Source organism: Apium graveolens, chromosome 7 (assembly GCF_009905375.1).
Source record: "Apium graveolens cultivar Ventura chromosome 7, ASM990537v1, whole genome shotgun sequence".
Lineage (NCBI taxonomy): Eukaryota > Viridiplantae > Streptophyta > Magnoliopsida > Apiales > Apiaceae > Apium > Apium graveolens.
In genome coordinates, this window is record NC_133653.1 from 82,327,498 (window position 1) to 82,348,998 (window position 21,501).

A 21,501-nucleotide genomic window follows, 5' to 3' on the forward strand; every position below is an offset into this window, starting at 1 on the left:
AATCCTGTTGAGATATTCTGGATCTGTAGCTTCCAGAAACATAGCCATCTTTACTTTTCATATGGAATACTCAGAAGGTTTCAACATGGGAACTCTTATAGTCTCATATCGACTATGAGTTATGTTTTTTGGAGGTTCTTCAGTTTTGGTGGGTTTGGTTTGAGTTTCTTCTTCAGACATGATTGATTTTGGATCTTAAACTGTTTGTGTGTTAACAGAAGGCTCTGATACCACTTGTTAGGTCACACACACTGTAGAAGGGGGTTGAATACAGTGTTTAGCACAATCAAGTCGAATATAAGAACTCAAGTAACAGAAAATGGATTTTATTCAACACAATAAACTCTGTTACAATATGGAACTGTCCTCTCTCAGTGATGAACAAATTATCACGAGAGCTGCTAGAGTTACAAAGAATAATAACTTCGATAATCGTAACACTTATAGTGTAAACTCTATGCCTGTGTTTATATACTACACAGTTACAAGATAATCTTCTAATTGATATGGAATATAATTCTGCTTCCTAAAATATATCAACCAGTTATCTTTTCTTCCAAGTATTCTATTCTCCATAGAATTCCGTCTTCATGCACAATTCTTTATGTCTTAGTCTCGATCTTCTTTCCTTTCAATCAGTCGTCTGCCTTATCTAAAAGTCATCTTAAGTCCTGATATTATCTCCTGATAAATATCTTCTGAACCTTAAGTTCTGATAACTTAAGTTCTGATATCTTAAGTTCTGTCTTCAGTGTAAGTGCTAATTTTCAGTTAAGTATTGATTTGTCCTGTAAGGTAAGATCTGAAAACTAAACACAAATCATATTACACATGACATTATCAAATATATCTAACATGTTAACCGAGATTCCCTGATAATCCCTTTGGCCTTGTTATGCATCGTTCTTTGGAACTATCCCTCATTGCGACCTTATACACCCTGTTTAACATTTGATCAATATCTTTAGCTTATGATCCCTGCTTACTTTCGAATCATTCAATTCCATTGAATTCTTAAATTGGACTTAAGTATGACTTTCGACTTGAAAGAGTCCAAATGATTACATTTATCGGTAATGTTAAAACTGAATTTAGATAAACTTTCTTGTAATCCAACACAAAGGTTTTCCAAATGAATTCCTTGAAGATTGGATAGAGACATAAGAGGCTAGTGGGACTAGTCCAGTCATATAAGAGGCTAGCGGGGCTAGTCCAATATAAGGTTGAAATAATACCATAGGTACCTTAATGACTGGATGGATGTCAGTACGGGCTGATCACCCGTATTACATTTAAAAGATGGATATTCCAATCGAGGGTTCTTTAATATTTTATAAAATAGGAAATGTATATGTTTGATAAAGCAGTTTGCTTCTTTTACTTAAAATAAAACAGATTGAATTGTATCTTCTTTAAAGTTATGGAATGTGATCAGAACTCTTTCACTTTACCTTGTTATTGATTTTCGAAGCTTGAATGAACGCTTCCTTTAAAATGAGAAAATCTCTGAGAACCCTTATTGATTGTGATAAATGCCGGCTTTCTCTCAGCTTTGAATCTTTGAAGCCCGGGAACCTTTTTCCAATGCTTTTACCTAGCCATTAATAGATTACTGTCACCTAGCTTAGTTTTATTATGAGATAGAATGCCTCAAATAATGTTGTTTATGTTGATATTTAAAACTGCTTATATAGTTATTTGTTGAGCGTATTTGCTCATTTATTTGATTTGATCTAACCATGACAGTTAAGTAAGAAGATGGTTAGACTTAGGCGCACCGCTCGCATGAGCGTTCCTGGCGGTCCCTACCGTGTTGTGGGATTTCAGATGCCAGATCAGGTAGATGATGTGTGAGCAAGCGATGGTAGGAAGTGTATTCGCTGTATCAGATACTTTTGAGTTATATGTCGATTCCAAGTCGGGATTGAATAAATTGGTTTTAACTATATTTTGGGTTTGAATTATTATATTATGGTTGGTAGTTGTAATCTTGTCTCATACTTTATTCTATTTAGAGCCTGTTATTTTTCGAGATTTATTATATTTTGTTGTTATTAAATTAGTTTATTGGTGTTGTGGGTCCACCTTCTTAATCCGGAGAATGAGAGTGTCACAAGAATATTATTCGAAAAATAATATATTTTAATATTTTAAGCTATATTTTATATTTACGGACATATATGGGCTTGAAGAATTTTATTTAAAAACGGTAAATTTTATAGAACTTTACAAATGAAAATTTTATTTTATACTAAACAATATTCAACCGCTAAAAACTTTTTGGACCCCTAAGAGGCATGGTGGATCCGCTACTGTCTATCATTTGCACATTATAATTCTTAGAAATATCCGATTGGAGAGTTTTACGTAGAAAATTGTGAGCAACCAGAACCCACAGCAACTAATCTTTTGTCGGCAACTATGGACTATAATTGGACCATTCGAATAATTGAATCTCACAAGAACCTTCCGTAAGAGCCTTTTAAGAATTGAGCAACATAAGCATCAATTACTTGAAGATACCAACTATGCTAAGGATCCAAAGACCTCCTGTCATAAGAAATTTCTATCGCTTCTTACGTGAGGCTGGTTAAGAGTTCGATTTTTTTCAAAAATTTTGTGCAAAGGCCGTGTTTAAACTTAATTTGAATGTTGGAAATCATGAACTTATATTAAATTAACTCAATGGGACAGGAAATAATATTTTAATGAGAAACTAGGAAGAAATATATGAGTATGCAATGTTGGTTAAATTTTTGAAAATTAGTAGAAATTTTGAGTTTTTTTACCCCTGGCAGGTAGGATGTGAAATGTTTAAAATATTATTATTATTATAAAGTTTTCATTTTCATTTAGCAAAAATATTTTTAACTGAACATAATTCAGCTATAGTCAGTATTGTAAAAAGCGTATTAAGCGGACACTTAAGTCCTCGACTTAAGCGAAATTAAAGGTATAAGCACTTGAATTAGTGCAAAATCGGACATTTAAGTGTTTAGTAAAAATTAAGCGGGTTTTAAACAAATTTAAGCGATTTTTGACCAATTAAGTGGGGGAATTGAAAATATTTACAAAAAGATAAATATTATTTTTAAATAATTTGCAATTTGATATTTTTGAATTTTATTCGTAATTTTTAAGTTAATTATGACTTTGTAAATGATGAACTTATTGGTTTTTATAATATGTTGATATTATTTTTTTACTAAAAAAATATTCAATATTTTTAATATATATATTTAGTTATTTGTGTATAATCTAATTGACATGCTACTTTTTAAATCTTTTAGGTATTACCGTTTAAGTGTTTCATTAATATTTAAACATTAAAAGGTGATCTTATCGCTCAAATTTGATTTACGCTTTTTACGACAATAACCATTGCATGTGTAAAACTTAAACAGGACAGGACAGAGTTTGATCGAGTTCACTTTGCAGATAAACTTCGAGGTTTGTAAAAAGACCGAACAGATGTCCATTTACTTTTGTAAAAACTAAAAAGGTAGAAAGTTAATTGGAACGTGGGCGTTATTTAATTTTTGTTGCCAATAATTGTATAATATAAATTATTTATAGAAGTTAAAAATAATGAATTTTAAAAATGGGCATACTTTAAATAAGTGCAACGTGCAAAGTGGTGCTTGTTTGGGCCCAGCAGTCACTTTGTTTAGGCACGGGTCCATTACTCCATTATGAGTTTCAGCTGTTTGTGCTCCTTTTCATTTCTTTTGGTTACTCTATTTTTCAAGCTTTTAAAATTAATATTTAAGGGAAGAGTTGAGCACTATTTAAATATATGTGTAGGGGTATTATATTTGAGTGTTAGGTATGCCAAATATCTTTTTTAAAAAAATTACCTAATAATGTGATTAATACATGGCTGATTTTAATTTGTGGGTGCATATAAATGCACGCGAGATCTTATATTATTTTTAGGAAAATTGTCAAATATTCATATAATATATCAGATTTGGGAAATTTTTTAATGTAAAAATTTGGAGTATCTAGCATTTTCCATTATATTTTGCAACTTAATTGCTGAATTTTATGGATGAAGAAAAGTTGCAGTAATGTACGTTTTCCAGTATAGGGTTTAAACTTGAATGGAACGAGCAATGTAAAAAACAATGACAAATGTAATAACATTTTGAACTTTCACAAATGAGTTGTTACGATATTTGACACGTTTTTAATTTATTCAGAGTAACTAAGATATTCTTTTCAAAATATAACATTTATGATTTGAAACTACATTTTAAAATAGAATAAATTATCGTATTTTGAAATTTAATCTAAAAATATATTCTCAAATATCACATGTTCAATTTATATATCATCACGTCCTCCAATTTTGGACAGCTAATTAGTGCATCAATTGTTATATAATCGAATAGAATGAAAAAGAACGATGAAAACTGACAGAAGCGGGAGAAAATATTTAAAATATAATAAGGTTTTGATTTTCAATTCACATGGATATAAAAATACGGTGTTGATATGTGCATATCCGTGCACACTCTATAATGACCAAATTATTCTCATTTAACATGAAAATAGACTTAAGTTAAATATAAATAAAAAGTATTTTGGCTTCAATATCAACAAAACATGTGCACCTATAACCTAGGTATGCACTAGGGGTGATTGCGATCCGGGTTGATTCGGTTTTTATGTTAAACCGGAACCAAACCGTATTATTGCGGTTTTAAAAAAAACAAACCAATCCGAATCTCGTAACCTATAAAACCAAACCACTCGGTTTTGTTTTATTCGGTTAGATTTTGTTTTATTCAGTTAAAACCAAACCGTATTATCTGGTTTACTACATTTCTTATTTGTGAACTCGAGAAATAAACTAACATTTATTCATTCTTTATTTTTTGCTAAGCAACATATTTTTTAAACTTTCCTTCTTATAATTTAAATAATTAATAATATATTTATGTATTTTTTCATATAATGTATATCACTCGTATTACTTGTAAATAACTAACATCTAATAACATGTTATCAATTAATTGTAATAATAAATGTTAAATGTAAAAGAAATAAAAAAGTATTCAACATTATTTTTGTAGGAAAGTAACAGACAATCTATTAAAAAGTATGATAATTTGATAAGATCTAACAAAAAATTAGTTATTGATTATAGGATATAATTGTTTTACGTTGTATAATCATAAATGTAAAACTATGTGCGTATATATATATATATATATATATATATATATATATATATATATATATATATTGATGCGGTTCGGATCGGAAGCTGGTTGGGTCAAGATCAAACTAAACCAACCCATTATCGGCGGATTTTAAAGTTGTTGAATCGTAACCGCAAATCACATTTCAATTTCGATTTGGGTCAATTAAGTATCGGTTAAGTCAATACGGATGATGCGGTTGAATCCGAACCGTGATCACCCGTAATATGCACATATCAGCTCTCTACAAATATTAAGTTTATAATTTGTACGTAAGGTAAGATATCAGTATTTGCGTACATAAATGTCGCCGGCCCATTTCATTTCCAACTAGCGTACTTGGACCATCCGATCCAAGTAATCAACCTGCTAGAACTTTGCCTCGGAGGCCCATTCAAATTAGTGTAGAGTATTCTTGCAAGTTAGAACTTCGTCATCGTAAGAAAAAATGAAGTAAAAGTATTTACTTACGAAAATGATCAATCAAGTATATCAATTATCGACTCCCTATTCGATGGTCCCAGTTAAAGTTACGTGGCCTTTAAAGTTTTTATGTTTCATATTTTTGATTGATTTGTTTAAACTTCAAATTAAGAAATTGCAATATATATTATGAAAAATGTTAGAGCGTTGCCCAAAACGATTCCTAAAACGGTTTTTAAATGCTAATGTGAAAAAGACATATTATTTGATATATTTTATGATAATTATATGACACCCCACATGTAATTTATAAGCGTTCACGAGTTAAAATGAGAAAAATATCATGTTACATTATTTATAACAAGTTTGGAAAATGAATTTTGGGTAATTAGCACTCCTTGTACATTATACAAGTTACAAGAGTAATTGGAGATATATTAAATCATTAATTTTGGAAAGGTATTTATTAATTTTTTTACACCTAATTTGAAATCAATCTAAATTTGTTTAGATACATTTAAATCCTTTTTATTCTTTATTTCCCCATTTAAATGGAACGGCTGAAATTTAACTATACGCAAGGGGAAATCCAAATCCGAGATCATCACAGACATATACATCTTTGTACAAATTTATAAATTAAAATTTTTGAAATTTTGGGATGTAATTCGGACAATGCTAGGAACGTTTATAGTTCACTTATAAATAAATCCACCTGAATGGCGATCACTCCCTGAATTTGAGATGCACCAAACTTATGACTATCATTTCCTTCGTGAAAAAGTATAATTATAATTTACAAACTTTCGATTTGTGCCAAGCATGACGCCATGACCTATAAAAAATAATATATTTTATTTATATTTTAATAAAATATAAATTTGATAAAGTTGTAAATATAATGAATCACAATTTTTACCTACTTTAGATGTGAAAAATAAATTCAGCTTTAATAAAAAAATAAATATAATCTGATTTTAAGTGCATTTAGTATCTAAATAAGACTATATATATTTAACACGTTAATTAATACATATTATTGAGGGGATTTCGAATATGAGAACATCATGTTGAATAAGTTTATTTATTTGATATATGTTATTTGTGGAATTTAAATCTGAGTCCATCATACAAAAAAACTTTAATTTTAAAACAAACTTTTTTATATTTTATTAATTTGATTTAAAATATCTAAACGGTTGTGAAAGGACTGGGATAATACAAAATAAGGCGTTAACCGAGCTAAAAATTTACTCATGATTTATAGTATGCTATAATTAACAAATGTTTCAAGTATCAATTATTTAATTCCAGTAAGAGAAATGTCATGTTTTCTAAAAATTTTCTTTAAAAACTTTCCCAAGTATTGACGTGTCGTATAGGAAATAGCAATTTTTTTAAATATAATATAAAATCCCGTATGTATTAATATGAGCCCATAAATTAAAATAAATCATGTATTTGCCACATAATCTGGTAAAAAAATTGAATTTTTTTTTGAGAAAATTAGCACTACTTTTTGAGTAATACTTGTCATCATTCCTCTGTGAATTAATAAAAAGTAAAAGTAAATTATACAATTAAAATATGTTATGATAAATTATCGGAATAATATGTATATGATTTGAAATAATACATATTCCTGCATATAAGAATTTTTAATATTTCGATATTTTTTATAAACATGTTCGCAATTTCGCAAATGGAATACTTAGCATTAGCAGCTGGTTCGTGATAGGCTAACAAGTCGGCGCATTTAAATTGCAAGTTGAAGATGGAAAAAGAAATTTGCAATGGTGGAATATGTATTTCAATATTTATTGGCTAATATGCATCAGCTAGTCAATATTTGTAAAAATCGTGAATCGGAATCATTTAGTTACATAACAAATATTGGATGAATTTAATAATAAAATATTATTTATTATTATATATATTCTAATATAATTTTTTTTATAAATATTAATCAAATTTTAAAAATTAAATTAATCCGATTACATGATTAATCAATTATACTGGAGATTTTTAGAAGGCGGATAAATATCTGTGTTGAAGGCCGACAAGGCTACTATCAGGTAGTTGCTTGTTAGAACATTTAACTAATGATGCCGATTGGCCATTGCTTTAAGTAATGCCTTTTGTATTGGGGTAACCTTCGATTGATTGGCTTTTGGCATATAAAACAGTTGTCATCCTCTTATCATGTATCATAGGTTCATATTCTCTGCTGTCAATATCTCAACGAACAAGAAGCTGATCAAAAATCAAAGCTGCTTGCTGGTTTGCAGTGCTCTTGAAAGGCCGTATCAAGATGTCATCGAATGCCAACGTTAATAGGTAACAGTAATAAATACTACTCTTTATATGTTAGTTAATTTCATATGATATATATAGGCATATACTTTGTTTTGATCTGCTTATGACTATTAAAGAATAACACGCAGCTGGAGTTGTACATGTTGCTTCAACAAAATATGCGAAACGTGCTGTTTCTGTTGTGTTGGCTTCTGTTCGGCGGCAACATGCGTCACCTGTTTTTAGTACTAGTACTTGAGAGAATAATCATATTTACAGTTCATTCAACTGAAATTGTAGCGGGTAAATATGTTTCGAGTGTCACTCCATTTTATATACTAGTTGCTTAATGGTGTGAATCACCGTCTGTATTAATAAAATTTTTAGTTATTGTACTAGTTCGTTTTTGTATTTTTAAAATTTTGGTTCTGTATTTTTTCATCTTTAAAGCATACACAACTGATAGAAATATCATCTAAACTTTTGTAGCAAAGCACACAAATTCTAGACTGTCTCTCTCTCATCAATTAACCGTGCGGTTCCATTGTTTTGGCGGTTTTTAATTTTTAAAATGAAAAATTTTGTGCAAAGTTGGAACAGATTCGAGTCATACTCAATGTTTAATTGATCTAAATGCACAAAATTTAAACTAGGGCCTTTTCTTATAACTGAACCATAACACTATAACAGCAACTTTTACTGAGAAACAAGTCTGAAGACTGAAAACATGAGCCAACTAGCTTGAACTAGAAAACTTTGAGTTTAAAACAAAATTAGCTAGGTAGCCTCCTGTCGAATCCTAGGCTAGTCAACATGTAGTCAGACTGTCGTGCAACATACTGCTCACGATGAACGTAAAAAATTTGAAAATTGACCAATTTTATGGAACGGAAGAAATAGTAATATGATATTCCGAAGATTTATGGAATTTTGGGAGGCCTTCCTCTCCCTCGTTTGACATCAACTTGAATGAAACCAACACCTCCTTTGCTCAAATATTTGAAAATACAGCTGTCTCCCTTCTTCAGTCTGTGGGCCATGAATATATCACTCCATCCACGTGTCAGTCCTACTCTCTTCCCATCCTTTACTATTTTCACCACCCACTTTCTACCCTCTTTATCTCTCACTTTTACCTCTTCCTTCTTTGCTAGTCCAGTCTTTGTCACGAACGATGATTCAAGAGGCTGATTCATTGTACATTCATCACTAATGTGCAACTTCTAAAACTCAACTCAAACTCCATTATTAACATGAATGTGATTTAAAATACTTACTAGATAGATTTTGTTGGCTTCATTTAAAACAAGTGTAAAAGATGGAGCGTCATCTGTATTCGAACAAGGCCCTTTCCATTCATCATCGCTACTCTCGATCTCCATCTTTATAGGGCTTTCTTGATTTTTCTTTGCGAGATTAGGTCCTTTAGTATGATCTTGATCAGAAAGGGAATGCTTTTGATCAGAATCTGTACATGCAAAGCAAGATATGAACATCTATATTTTTTTACATGCAAATCAAATATTTGGTAAAAGGAAGTGCAGAGAAACACACACACACACACACACACAGAGAGAGAGAGAGAGACCTAAACTGGTATCCTTTTTGACTTTGATTTCTTTCTTTGCAGTTTCCTCACCATTTTTGTATCGATGCGAATCACAACATTGTTTTTCACACATGCTCGGATCATAGATGGTAACATGGAAGGTTGAATCCTCAATGAGCCTAAAAACAACAAAATCCCCGTACTCTAGTCCATGATCTTTCACAAAATCAGGCCAGCCATTAACGAAGAAGTGTCCATCTTCCAGTTCTTTCATTTTAACATAATACAACCTTCCGCATTCGTATTTCAGTACCAATTTCGAAGCCAACTTCCCCTCCATCTTCTCTATAAATGCTGAAGGTATTTGCTGCAAAAACATGCATGTTTTTAGATTCTTACACAGACATGCAACAAGTGAAAAGCAACAAGTGTATGATAAAACAAACAGAGTTAGTAAACAAAGGAAAAAGGCTCACCAGTTTATGGAGAAAGTCTCCTACAAGGGGCTTGAAGAAAGATGGATCCATCTTCAAATTGAACAAATCAAGGAAAATGCATGTATTTAAGCTATAGTAATGTTTAAGGATAAAAGTGTACACCAACCTCAGTGGGATGCATTTAGTTTTGGTGCTAACTGTTAAGCTCCATTTATTACTCAAGTGTTGGGTCTCTTCTGTAATAAGGGATGACAAATGGGTAAAGTAGACTTTAAAGAAGTGCTTCCCTGAAGTATGTAACAACACTTAGTTCTAGGTAAAACAATTTACTGTACATTAATATTTTGAGCCTTCAGTCACAGTTGTCACACTTCTTTCCAGACCAAAAGTTTACGAGGCCCCAACCCCTCTCTAAAATTACACTGTATCAGTAAGCAAGTATCTGAAACCATTTTATTCCTTGCTTGGTTACGGCTAACATGTTCAATTTAGCCTCGATTAAATTTTAGTATTTTACAACCACTCTCCTATTTCCGAGTACAATTACACCCTACTACTTTAACAGTTCTACTCCCCAGTTCACAAATTGGAACTCCTTTTCCTTCACATATATAAATTTTCTGCAACACCGTGATGAATTGAGTTGATCCTGACTACTCCTATAAGTTTAGACCTGCAATTTATAAAATTACTGTGGAAGTTGGTTTTTTCTTTCTAAAGCTGAACATAAAAGCAACAAAACAGAGAGAAATGCAAAATAAATTTTCTAATTATCTCCTTATATATAAAGCATTTAAAACAACAACTAATTATGGATGAAATCCGAAACCTCACTGGTATTCGAATAATAACAAATGCCCAGAACTTTTAGAATAAATTCCGGCCAACCATTTTCTATGCAAATCTTGTCTCTTTATTAAATCAATCAACCAAAGTGAAGCCTTTGTATTTGTGAAGCCTTTGATGCTCTATTAAGTTGGTGGAAATGAAATGAAAATGAAATTTATACCGTTTTATAGTTAAAAATATTCAGCTTTCATTACTCCCTCTATTTTATACAAATATATCTGAACTGCTGCTTTATCCCACTGTTAAATAAACCTTTGATGCTCTATCATCCGGTTTCTTGTTCATTTCATTTTCTCTAACCGGATGGAACATGGCAAGGTGAAGGAAAATATTGCAAGATTAGAAAAGATTAGAATGCTAGCCATTGTCGGAGAGTAGAATTTTAAAAACAGGATTGATTATTTTATCTAATTTTCGAGATGCAGATCTTCTTTTAATGAAATGGGGGAGCTAATTATCGAGGCAATAAATGGAAGAACAGTGAAAACATGTGAAGTTCACCGGTGGAAGAGCCGTGGGGGTAAACTTTCATATTATCGGTTAAACTCAAATAATAATTTATCTATAACATTTGAAGGTGTAAAACTGTATTCTAGAAATTCACCAGCAAAACGATTGTGCAATTATCGTTCATCATAGAACATAAAAGCATGATAGATCTGAAAGAGCACGACGGATCTATCAGCCCACCAAAATCTAGACACGAGCGCTTGAAATAAATTGATCCTAAAACATGCTAAGATAGTAAGATGGTCCAAAAGATTAATATTGTCAAGGGAGAGAGCGTAGACTACCAGCATCTGAATAGAACAGTGAATATCAAAAGTTTATAGGTCAACTTACATGTTCAATTGTACTTTGATGATTCTTTGCAGGAATCTAGAGACCTGGACCTCTTCTTACCCGAAAAATGCTAACGCTGAAAACCTTTTCAGAGCAATTAATTAGCTCAAACACACAAACATCGCCTACAACCAAGCTATACTCTTGTGCAAATAAACGCCAACCAGTAGAAAATTTGGCAGCAGCACGAGATATTGTGCAATTCACTTGCCAGGTTCTTCCATGCGAAAGTTGAAGGATAACCTTGCAAGGGTCCTGTGTTAGATATGTAGTCAAAAATTTCCTTGGCACAGCCTGCAAGAAAAACCATGGAATGAACTTTGAGAAATTTAAAATTGATAGAACGCTGTTGTTTCTTATTTTTCTTTTTTATCTAAGTATTGTTTAAATAACTATGTTGCGATAGATGCAATTCGTTTCTTTTCTCTTTTTCCCTAAAACTAGAAGACTACTTTTAGATGCAGAATTACAATCCAAGGCATATATTATAGTTAAAGCATGTGAAAATTAGATAAGGCAAAAGTATAGTATGTAAACACACACATGCATCCATCGAAAAGCTTACCAAGGATCTTCCAGACACATAAGAGGGACACATTTTGATTTCGAAGAAGGGGTTTGTGGATTGGAATGCTGTAGCTGATGCCAGCGCTCTATCATGTTGAACTTCAGTTTTCACCTGCACAGTTTTCTTGTTGGCCTGATGGCTGGCTTTTGCACAAGCTGAAACTGTTTTTGTAAACTTTGCTGATAAAACACAGTTTTTGAAATCCCCCTTCCTTCCAATATCATCATTAGTGACTTCTTTTCTCTTTCCCAAGCCCGTATTAAGGTAAGTATTTTTACTTTGACTAGTAGCACTCAAGGGATACTCTACCTCAGTAGCACTCTTGTCTAATATGATAACATGAAACTGTGAATTTCCATCGTATCTAAACACTAATAAGTGACCAAAGCATATGGAGTAATGGCCTGCAAAGTCGGGCCAACCATTTTGAAGCCAACCCTTTGAATTACTTCTCTTCAGTTTCACTTGCCAAATTGAACCATCCGGGGCCTCAAGAAAAATTAAGTCAGTTAAATCATCTCCATATGCAGTCATAAACTTTCTGGGAATCATCTGCAAGAAGTTCAAGTCTTTTATATATTGATCTTTGAGCAGGGATACTAATATACATCTAAAGCATACACGGAACACTGAAGAGTTCGATCTTGTAAAATCTAACACTTCCCTCTAATTTATAATATCTTTATAACAATATAAAGATATTCAACACTTGGACGTCCATAAAGTCAGAAGTTCATTTTACAATCTAACCCATCTTGAAACAACAAATTATCATTTAGTTTAGGCTTAATTATAACTTAGTCCTTAAAGTATTAGACAATGTACACATAAACCCCTTAACAAAAATATTGTATATTTTAAACCTTCAACTATGAGATTTGTACACTTTAACCCTTTTCTTAAATTTTTACCGAAATCACCCTCGAGGGTTATAATGTTCGCAGTTGTATACTTCAAGGGCAACATAGTGCGCAATAATATTATTTAAAAAAATGAATTGTATATTAAGAAGTGACAAATGTCCACAAATTAATTGTTATTTTAAGGATTTATTAAGTAATGAATTTTTATTTGATATACTACCTTCATTAACTTTATTTACAATTTTTTGATATTTTAAAAAAAATTCAATCTACACAATTTTTTCTTATACATATTATTATATATTATTTAAATATTTATATTTTTAATTTTTAAGATATAAATAATTTCAAATCCAATCAACTATTTATTATTATTATTATATATACATATATATATATTACTTTTTATGAATCCCAGTAGAAATTTAAATTACTAATAATAAAAAATTCAAAATTAGAATATGATAAATTATTTAAATTAGTTTATTGTAAGAATTAATTAATATGATAAACAATATTATGATAATATGATAAAATTATTAAAGGGTTAAAGTGTACAAAATTAATAGTTAAGGGGCAAAAATATACAAAACTCGTAGTTAAGGGGCGAAAATATACAACTGTGAGGGTAATATTGGAAATTTTTTTAACAAAAGGGTTGAACTGTACAACACTTATAGTTAAGGGGTTAAAATGTATAATTTTTTTGTTTAAGGGTTTATGTGTACAATGTGTTATACTTTAAGGGCGAGATTATAATTAAGCCTTTAGTTTATAGAACATTAGAAGAAAATGATCCAATCTGCCCAATCATGGTGGACCAACACCAGCTATTATTATTAGTTGATATCATTCTGCCTTTGACCTAAAGACAGGACAAAGTCACAACCCCGATGGACTTATTTTTATTGTTTACAGAAATTGCAAGTTCCAGGCTACTTATACATTACTAGGTCTTATGCCCTTGTGTTGGTCATATGATACACCTGCGATGAGGATACAAAGCACCATCCAAGCTGGTATTATTTCTATCTCGCTTTTTATATTTTATCAAATTATAGACAGAAGTGTTACACAATTTACACTCTAATTCTGAAAGATGGAAGGATAAACTGGAAAAGTAAGTCAATAATTGTATTAAAATTCAATTCAAAGATAAAATACAGAATATGCACAGAGAAAGTGCACTGAGTGAAGATCGATGCCAGAGAAAATGTAGTACTTCGAAAAAAAAAGAGGCGAGATCACTCTCAAATGAGCAGTGGCATTGGTTCTTCCACAAAAGAAACATGGCATATGCAAATAAGTGAACCAGACGAAAGCTGATGTTTTACATATTTACATAGTTGCAGCTTGTATTCAATCGATGTGAAACGACGTGTATGACTAACTTATATGGTGAAGTCATTTCATAAACATTTATTATTGTTGATTACTAATAGCTATGATGACATTATGAATTAATCGTCGAGCCAATGTACATGCAGATCAGTAGATGTATGGAAATCATTATGCTGGCATGGAGTTGGATTGCTTGACGACATGCATTCAGGGAGAATAATGACAAAGTGGATATTATGTATCCACTAAAATAGTAATAGGATGCAGCGACCCCCCTTGTTTTCGTACAATCTAGATGGTTCTCAGGTTGGCGCCAGTTGAACCTAGAGGCGAGAAAGAGTTATATAGATTCTTAATTTTAGTGGCTATGATGCTTAATTTCCTTTTCATAAACAAGAAAAATACCAATAATTGGCCATATGTTATGTAATTAATTATAAATTAGAGGGAAATGGTCCATACATAAGAGTAGTAACTCACTATCTCCTATTAATAAAGATAGGCGGGTTCTCTGTTTTTTCCGGCAAAGAACTAATGCAGATTGCAGAAGATCCAGAACTAAAGAATCATTGGCATGTACTAATTACTGGTTATCATTTTTACAATAGCTTATAGCCCTCAAATACAATATTATTTTAATACTCCAGTCCAAATGTTACATGAAACATGGACTCCAGTTCAACTGCAACAGCCAGAACGAAATACTAAGAAATTATCATAAAGCTCCTATGTTTGGGGAAAACATTAAAATTTCATCTAATAAATCCAACATGTATTTTTGAAGAAAAAAAAATCAGAAAACAGAACTGCATCACCTCCAAAGAAGAGCTACGAAGCTGCATGCAATTCAACTATGCAATTATTCAAAAAACCTTATAAAGTTCTAAATGATCCTACATGCAACCGCTGGCCTTAATTAAACTGCATCTCTCCCTCTTCAGAGGATACAAAGGATTTTTGGAAAGACTGATGCGGCTAGCACTCTCTCTCTCTCTATCTCTCTCTCATATGATAGTTTTTCTCTCTCTACCCCTCCCCCCTCATCTCCCTCTCATATAATAGTAAAGAGAAAAAATAAAGTAAGCATAAGTGTTAAAAGAACTTACTAGTCGACTATGAGGGGTAATATTAGAGACAATAATCTTGAAAAAACAGCGGGGCTTCACCAGAGAATCCATGCATAGACCGGACAAGATTTGCACCTTTGCCGAGCAGAAGACGCCGAAAAATGAGGTCCAAACGAATACACGCTGTCGTGTAGATCAGAGCTCGTTTTGGGATGAAAAAAGGAGGGGAGAGATTGTCTGTCATGTGACACGCATCTCTGTACACAAATAATGTAAACCAGGGTCCAGGGTTAGGGCGTTAACGGACAGCCCGGTCGACCGCTCTAACTTCTTTTGTGAGAAATGGACCAAAATATCATTTTTTGGTGTTAAATAGCCAAAACTATTATTTTATAAAATAATGACCTGAAATATTATTTCATAACGACACTTTATCTAGCGTTTTGTATTTTTTTTCAAAAATAAAAACAGTATATCGTGTAGCGTTTTGACACTTTATTTTTTTTTATTATATGCAAAACGTTAGTTGAAATAGCGTTTTGGCTCCAAACGGTACATCATATAGCGTTTTGGAACCAAAACTCTACTTTATCTAACATTTTTTACATATAAAAGAAACTAAAGTGCCAAAACGTTACACAATGTAGCGTTTTAAGGCATTTTGCATAAACATTACACGATGTACCGTTTTCAAGTGACATTTAGGGCCATTATTTTCAAGAGTGACATTTTGGATCATTTTTAACCCCAAAGTGATATTTGAGGCCACCACCCAACTTTTTTTCCTTAACAATTTGAGCCGAGCTAGATTTTTTTTATGGGATTTTGCATAAATATCTAAGTTGAAGAAAATATTTGCAAAAATACGTATTAACCTCACATGCAACCGTTTCAACCTCCTATACAACCCGCATCCGTATTTTTCAAATATTTTCATAAAAAATGATATTTTTGATAAATTACCTTTTTTTATTGAACAAAAAATTCGTTCGATCTCGAGTTCTTTAACGAACCAAGCCGTACTCGAAATTTTGTGACAAAAATAAGTCGAACCAAACTAAACACTGGAGTTTTTTTTAAAATCATTGGAAACCATTTCAACCCAATTATTATCAATTCCTAAACAACCGAAACTCAAATTTTAATCATCCCCCGTCCCCTTTTAGTTGTTAAATTTGACTTTAATACAATTAGATTGACTGAAATTTGATCGAAATTTATTAATATTTTATAACTGAACAAAATAAAAAACTATATCATCGGAAAGTAAATTTGATGTACTTTTTTTATTCTCCGTGAACTGACAGATTTGCCCGTATGTTTAAAAAAATGTTGTCAACGGAAATTGAACATGAGACTACCTAATAACATGCACACTTAAATACCACTGCACGGATATGTCTTTTGTGTTATTAAACATGCACTTAATAGGTATTTGTCGCCTTAAAGTTACATAACAACATTTTTAATTATACTTTTATTTTTATATTTGCTAATTTAGTTACCCATATATTTCAAAAACATTTAAGTTTATTAAAATAATAATACTAATCGATATTTTACATATAAAATAACGATTTTATGAAAATGATAAATAAGTTAACACATAACATGTATTTAATTAACAATGTTATACTTTTTTAAAGTAAACGGTATATTAAAATTAAAATTTACGATATTACATATAAGAAATGGTTAATGAAATCTAATTATCATGTATATAATTATAAGAAAAAATAAATCAAATTTATAATATCTAATAATCATGTACACACTTTTACGGAAAATAAAATATATAATACGTATATGTTTAACACTGATACGATATTTTTGCTAAGTACTCTTCGATTAAAATCACCAATACAAGACAACAATTATTTGTATGGATATGAATTAAGAATATAGATAATGATTAATTATTTAAATAAAAATATATTTTATGTTACATATACAACATCATATATTCTTACATATGTTGGGCTTGCTAAGCAGCCCCTAACTCAACATTAGTATGATATTGTCCGCTTTGGGCTGAGCCGCACGAGTTTGTTTTTGGGTCACTCCCAAAAGGCCTCATACTAATGGAGTTAACTAGCTGCTTATATACTAGCAATCTACCGCTCCCACAAACGATGTGGGACAACTCCTAACAATCTGCCCTTTCACACATTGGGCATGACACTTGTCGAATCTACCACCTGATTGTGTGATCTGGCTCTCCCTTGACCCATACTGGAAATCCAGACTGAGCCCGAACAGGTTTGTTTTGGGTTACTCCCAAAAGACCTTATACTAATGGCTTTAACTGACTGCTTATATACTAGAAATCTACCCCTCCCACAAACGACGTGGGACAACTCCTAACAATCTCCCTATTCACACATCTGACCAATTCTGAAATCCTTCTGGCTTTTTGACTCCCCCGAGGCCCAACTTGAAAGGTTCACCTACCTTTTTCTTAGCCCATACTAGGTTAACCCATCTACCTTTTCCTAGGTCCATCTGAAAGCCCACGTGAGAATGTTATGGACCGTTATAACCTTAGCTCTGATACCACTTGTTGGGCTTGCTAAGCAGGTCTTAACTCCACATTAGTATGATATTGTCCGTTTTGGGCCAGACCTGCACATACTTGTTTTTGAGACACTCCAAAGAGGTCTCATACTAACTGGAGTTGTCTAGCTGCTTATACACTAGCAATCTGACCCTCCCACAAATAATGTAGTAACTCCTAACAATCTCCCTCTTCACACATCGGGCTTGACACCTGCCGAATCTGCCACCTGATTGTGTGATCTGGCTCCCCCTTGACCCATACTGGAATCTTTCTGGATTTTTGACACCTAAGAATCTCCCCCTTCACACATCGGGCTTGACACCTGCCGAATCTACCACCTGACTCTGTGATCTGGCTCCCCCTTGACCCATACTGAAATCCTTTTGGATTTCTGACTCCCCCTAGGCCATACTGGAAGGTCCACCTGCCTCCCCTTAAGCCTATCCTCGGTTAGCCCCTCCGTCTTTTTCCTAGGTCCATTCTGGAGCCCACGTAAGATTGTTATTGGACCGTCTCAACCATAGCTCTGATACCACTTGTTGGGCATTTCACTGAGCAGGCCTAACTCCACATTAGTATGATATTGTCCGCTCTAGGTTAGGCCCGCACGGATTTGGTTTTGGACATCTCCCAAAAGGCCTCATACTAGTTGGAATTATCTGGTTGCTTTTATTTTAGCAATTTGTCCCTCTCAAAAATGATGTGGGACAACTCCCAACAATCTCCCCATTCACACATCGAGCTCGACACCTGCCGAATCTGCAACCTAATTATGTGATCTAGCTCCCCCTTGACCCATACTGGAATCCTTTTGGCTTTCTAGCTCCCTTTAGGCCCATTCTGGAAGGCCCACCTGCCTCCCCCTTAAGCCCACCCTGGATAGCCAATATGCCTCTTCTTATGTTATTCTGGAGCCCACATGAGATTGTTATGGACCGTTTATAACCTGAACCTCTTATACCACTTGTTGGGCTTGCTGAGCATGCCTAACTCCACATTAGTATGATACTGTCCGCTCTGGCCGAGCCCGCGCGGATTTTTCTTTGGGACACTCCCAAAAGTCCTCATACGAATTGGAGTTGTCTAGCTGCTTATATACTAGCAATATGCCCCTTTCACAAACGATGTGGGACAACTCTTAACAACATATAGATCACAGCGATTATATATACTCCTTATGATCCTTTCAATTCTTTACATTTCAGAGAGAGTGTCCGACATACATTTTAAGGGGCGTATAAATTATAGTTCCGTAACTTATTTTTATAAATTTCTTTTTCTAAATAAAAATTCAACCATTCAATTGTTATTTAGAAAATGTAAAACTAAGTTATTGAATAATACTTTATATGCACCTTAAAATACGTGTCAGACACTCTTTTCAAATAGAAATCAGAGGGATATAGAGAGTATAAAAAAACTTTTAAGGAAAAATAGCTTTAGATTTAAATGCCTAGGTGTTGAGATGATAACATTCCGAAAAAAATAATTAAGAAGTCAGTGAAACAAGGGTGTTGGAACTCTCTGGAACAATTTTATTAAATAAGGTCTCAAACATCATATATTGGAAGAGATGTTTTGAGAATTTGAATGACGTGCGGCGTTTCTTCTTCCCGTAAATTTTTGATTTAAAAACCCTGCAAATACATGTTTAATTAGCATTTACACAAATTCTATATCTTTACTATACAAGAAATATGTACCAAACAACCCTTTTCAAATACACATAAGTTTATATTGCATTGATTCATGACCACACAAACTTATATATATATATATAGGGAGATGGTCAAATAGAAATCGGCCTTATTCTAAAAACTAGAAACCAATGACAACCACTAATTTTATAGCTTGAATTGAATCTCCATCACACAAATTTTATCCAACCGCTTCTCTCACCTCCCTTCAATTCCAACGGTCACTCCCTCTCGTACATCTATATGTAAATAATTTTCCATCTATTTTTAATTTAATTTTTTTCATTAATCGACAAATTTTTTTTTTAAAATCCGACTTCACTGTATTTTTCTCCATCTCCCAGCAATCAATTTGCATACCATATTTGCTATATTCCGACAATAAATCACTATTTATACTTAACATAATCACTAAACCAGAATTATTATAATTTCATAACTTTCTAAATTTTAGTGATTTTCTTAAGCATAATTAGTGATTTATCGTATTTCCCCTAGCACAGCTTTCTCTTATACCACACCTTTCTCCTGGTGGCCCCTCTCTTACCACCCATCATACATCATTAATCTCCTACTACACTTTTCTCTTACTACATCAATTGGAACACTTCCTCCCCCACTCATTCTTAATAAATTAATTATACCCCTACTACAGTAAATCATCACTAACTTCTCCGACGACAAGATTGACGATTTCCATCGATTTATGTCGTAAAAATCTGTTTGTATGTATTTGTCTCGTATCTAACATTTGGTGATTTTCATGATAGAGATTTATGATTTGTGTGATATAAATCAGTGATTGTCGTCATACGATTTAGTGATTGAAGAGTAGATCTAGCGACTTATTTCATACGTATTTGTATCCGAATTCATATATCATGTTCAAATTTCAGATCTGGTGTTTTTATTGGAAATTGGTGGTTGTTCAATGATTTTTTTATTTCATTAATATATATCCCCCCCTATTTCACAGTAATCGCTCCATAAGCCCCAAACACTAACACCCTTGTCCTGTATTTCTAACTTTGATCATCTTCATCATTTTATGTTTAACATACTAGTGATTTATATAATATAAACAATGATTGAAGCTATGTGATTATAAGAATCGAAGAATTTAGTGTAGGTAGTAATGGCGGGTGGAGATAGATCGGACATGGTGGTGGGTTGTGGTAGATCGGAGATGGTGGTTGATTAGTTGTAATGGAGAATGGAAAAAGTGATACAGAAATAACGTTTGTGTAGGTGATGATCGAAGTGGGTTGGGCTGTTAAAGTGCTGGACCATTAGTTAATTAGGCTAGTTTTTAGTTTTTATTTTAATACTGTTTTTATTTGAACAACCCCACATATATATATAGTAGGTGGGGTCCACTCATGTGCTATTATATACAATCCCCTAGACTCATACAACATTTCTATTAATTAATTATTATTTCATATTATTATAAAATTATTTTCATATTTGAAATTATTATATATGACTGAAACTTATATAGACACTAAAATAAGTGTTGTACAAAGCGAGAATCGGACTTAGTCAGTGAAGGCACTGTCCAGGAATTAATCGGGTAATCGTGGATTAATCGAAACTAATTTAATATTATATATATATATTTATAAATATTAATATATATATATATTAATATATATATATATTATTTTGATTATATGTTATCTAGTGAGTACAACACCGGGGGGGGGGGGGGGTGAATGTGTTTTCTGGATTTTTAGCATTTTTAAAGTTTGGATATTTTGTTAACAAAATAGTTTATAATTTGTAAAGATATTGTGTTCAACAGA

General features: G+C 32.3%; 2 protein-coding genes and 1 long non-coding RNA gene across 5 annotated transcripts; 1 reads left to right on the forward strand and 2 right to left on the reverse strand.

Moving 5' to 3' along the window:
- Positions 1-7,657: 7,657 nt before the first annotated feature.
- On the forward strand, positions 7,658-8,320 carry LOC141672236 (uncharacterized). Its single transcript, XR_012555414.1, has 2 exons — positions 7,658-7,967; positions 8,075-8,320. It is a non-coding gene; the product is annotated as an uncharacterized LOC141672236 (long non-coding RNA).
- Positions 8,321-8,561: 241 nt separating this feature from the next.
- LOC141672235 (B3 domain-containing protein REM5-like) lies at positions 8,562-10,082 on the reverse strand. 2 transcript variants are annotated; one of them, XM_074478791.1, is made up of 4 exons: positions 9,951-10,082; positions 9,565-9,841; positions 9,203-9,393; positions 8,562-9,112 (listed from the first exon to the last, which is right to left on the reverse strand). In XM_074478791.1, exons 1-4 carry the CDS (start codon positions 9,999-10,001, stop codon positions 8,846-8,848), a joined length of 786 nt encoding a protein of 261 aa, XP_074334892.1. In that variant the 5' UTR covers positions 10,002-10,082; the 3' UTR covers positions 8,562-8,845. The 2 variants fall into 2 exon arrangements, with proteins under 2 accessions (XP_074334892.1, XP_074334891.1); XM_074478790.1 differs by having other exon boundaries at positions 9,514-9,841.
- LOC141672234 (B3 domain-containing transcription factor VRN1-like) lies at positions 10,039-15,733 on the reverse strand. 2 transcript variants are annotated; one of them, XM_074478789.1, is made up of 4 exons: positions 15,482-15,733; positions 12,169-12,723; positions 11,604-11,897; positions 10,039-10,147 (listed from the first exon to the last, which is right to left on the reverse strand). In XM_074478789.1, the coding sequence occupies exons 1-3, from the start codon at positions 15,551-15,553 to the stop codon at positions 11,640-11,642; spliced, it is 885 nt and encodes a 294-aa protein (XP_074334890.1). In that variant the 5' UTR covers positions 15,554-15,733; the 3' UTR covers positions 10,039-10,147; positions 11,604-11,639. The 2 variants fall into 2 exon arrangements, with proteins under 2 accessions (XP_074334890.1, XP_074334889.1); XM_074478788.1 differs by lacking the exon at positions 10,039-10,147 and adding an exon at positions 10,458-10,584 and having other exon boundaries at positions 15,482-15,732.
- Positions 15,734-21,501: the final 5,768 nt, after the last annotated feature.

Coding starts and splice junctions, on each gene's coding strand:
- LOC141672234 (XM_074478789.1), bottom strand. CDS start 15,553: ATGGATTCTCTGGTGAAGCCCCGCTGTTTTTTCAAGATTATTGTCTCT. Junction 12,724..15,481: donor TTACCCCTCATAGTCGACTA/GTAAGTTCTTTT, acceptor AACTTCTTGCAG/ATGATTCCCAGAAAGTTTAT. Junction 11,898..12,168: donor ATGTGTCTGGAAGATCCTTG/GTAAGCTTTTCG, acceptor TTTTTCTTGCAG/GCTGTGCCAAGGAAATTTTT.
- LOC141672235 (XM_074478790.1), bottom strand. CDS start 10,001: ATGGATCCATCTTTCTTCAAGCCCCTTGTAGGAGACTTTCTCCATAAA. Junction 9,842..9,950: donor GAGACTTTCTCCATAAACTG/GTGAGCCTTTTT, acceptor ATGTTTTTGCAG/CAAATACCTTCAGCATTTAT. Junction 9,113..9,202: donor AAGCCAACAAAATCTATCTA/GTAAGTATTTTA, acceptor ACAATGAATCAG/CCTCTTGAATCATCGTTCGT.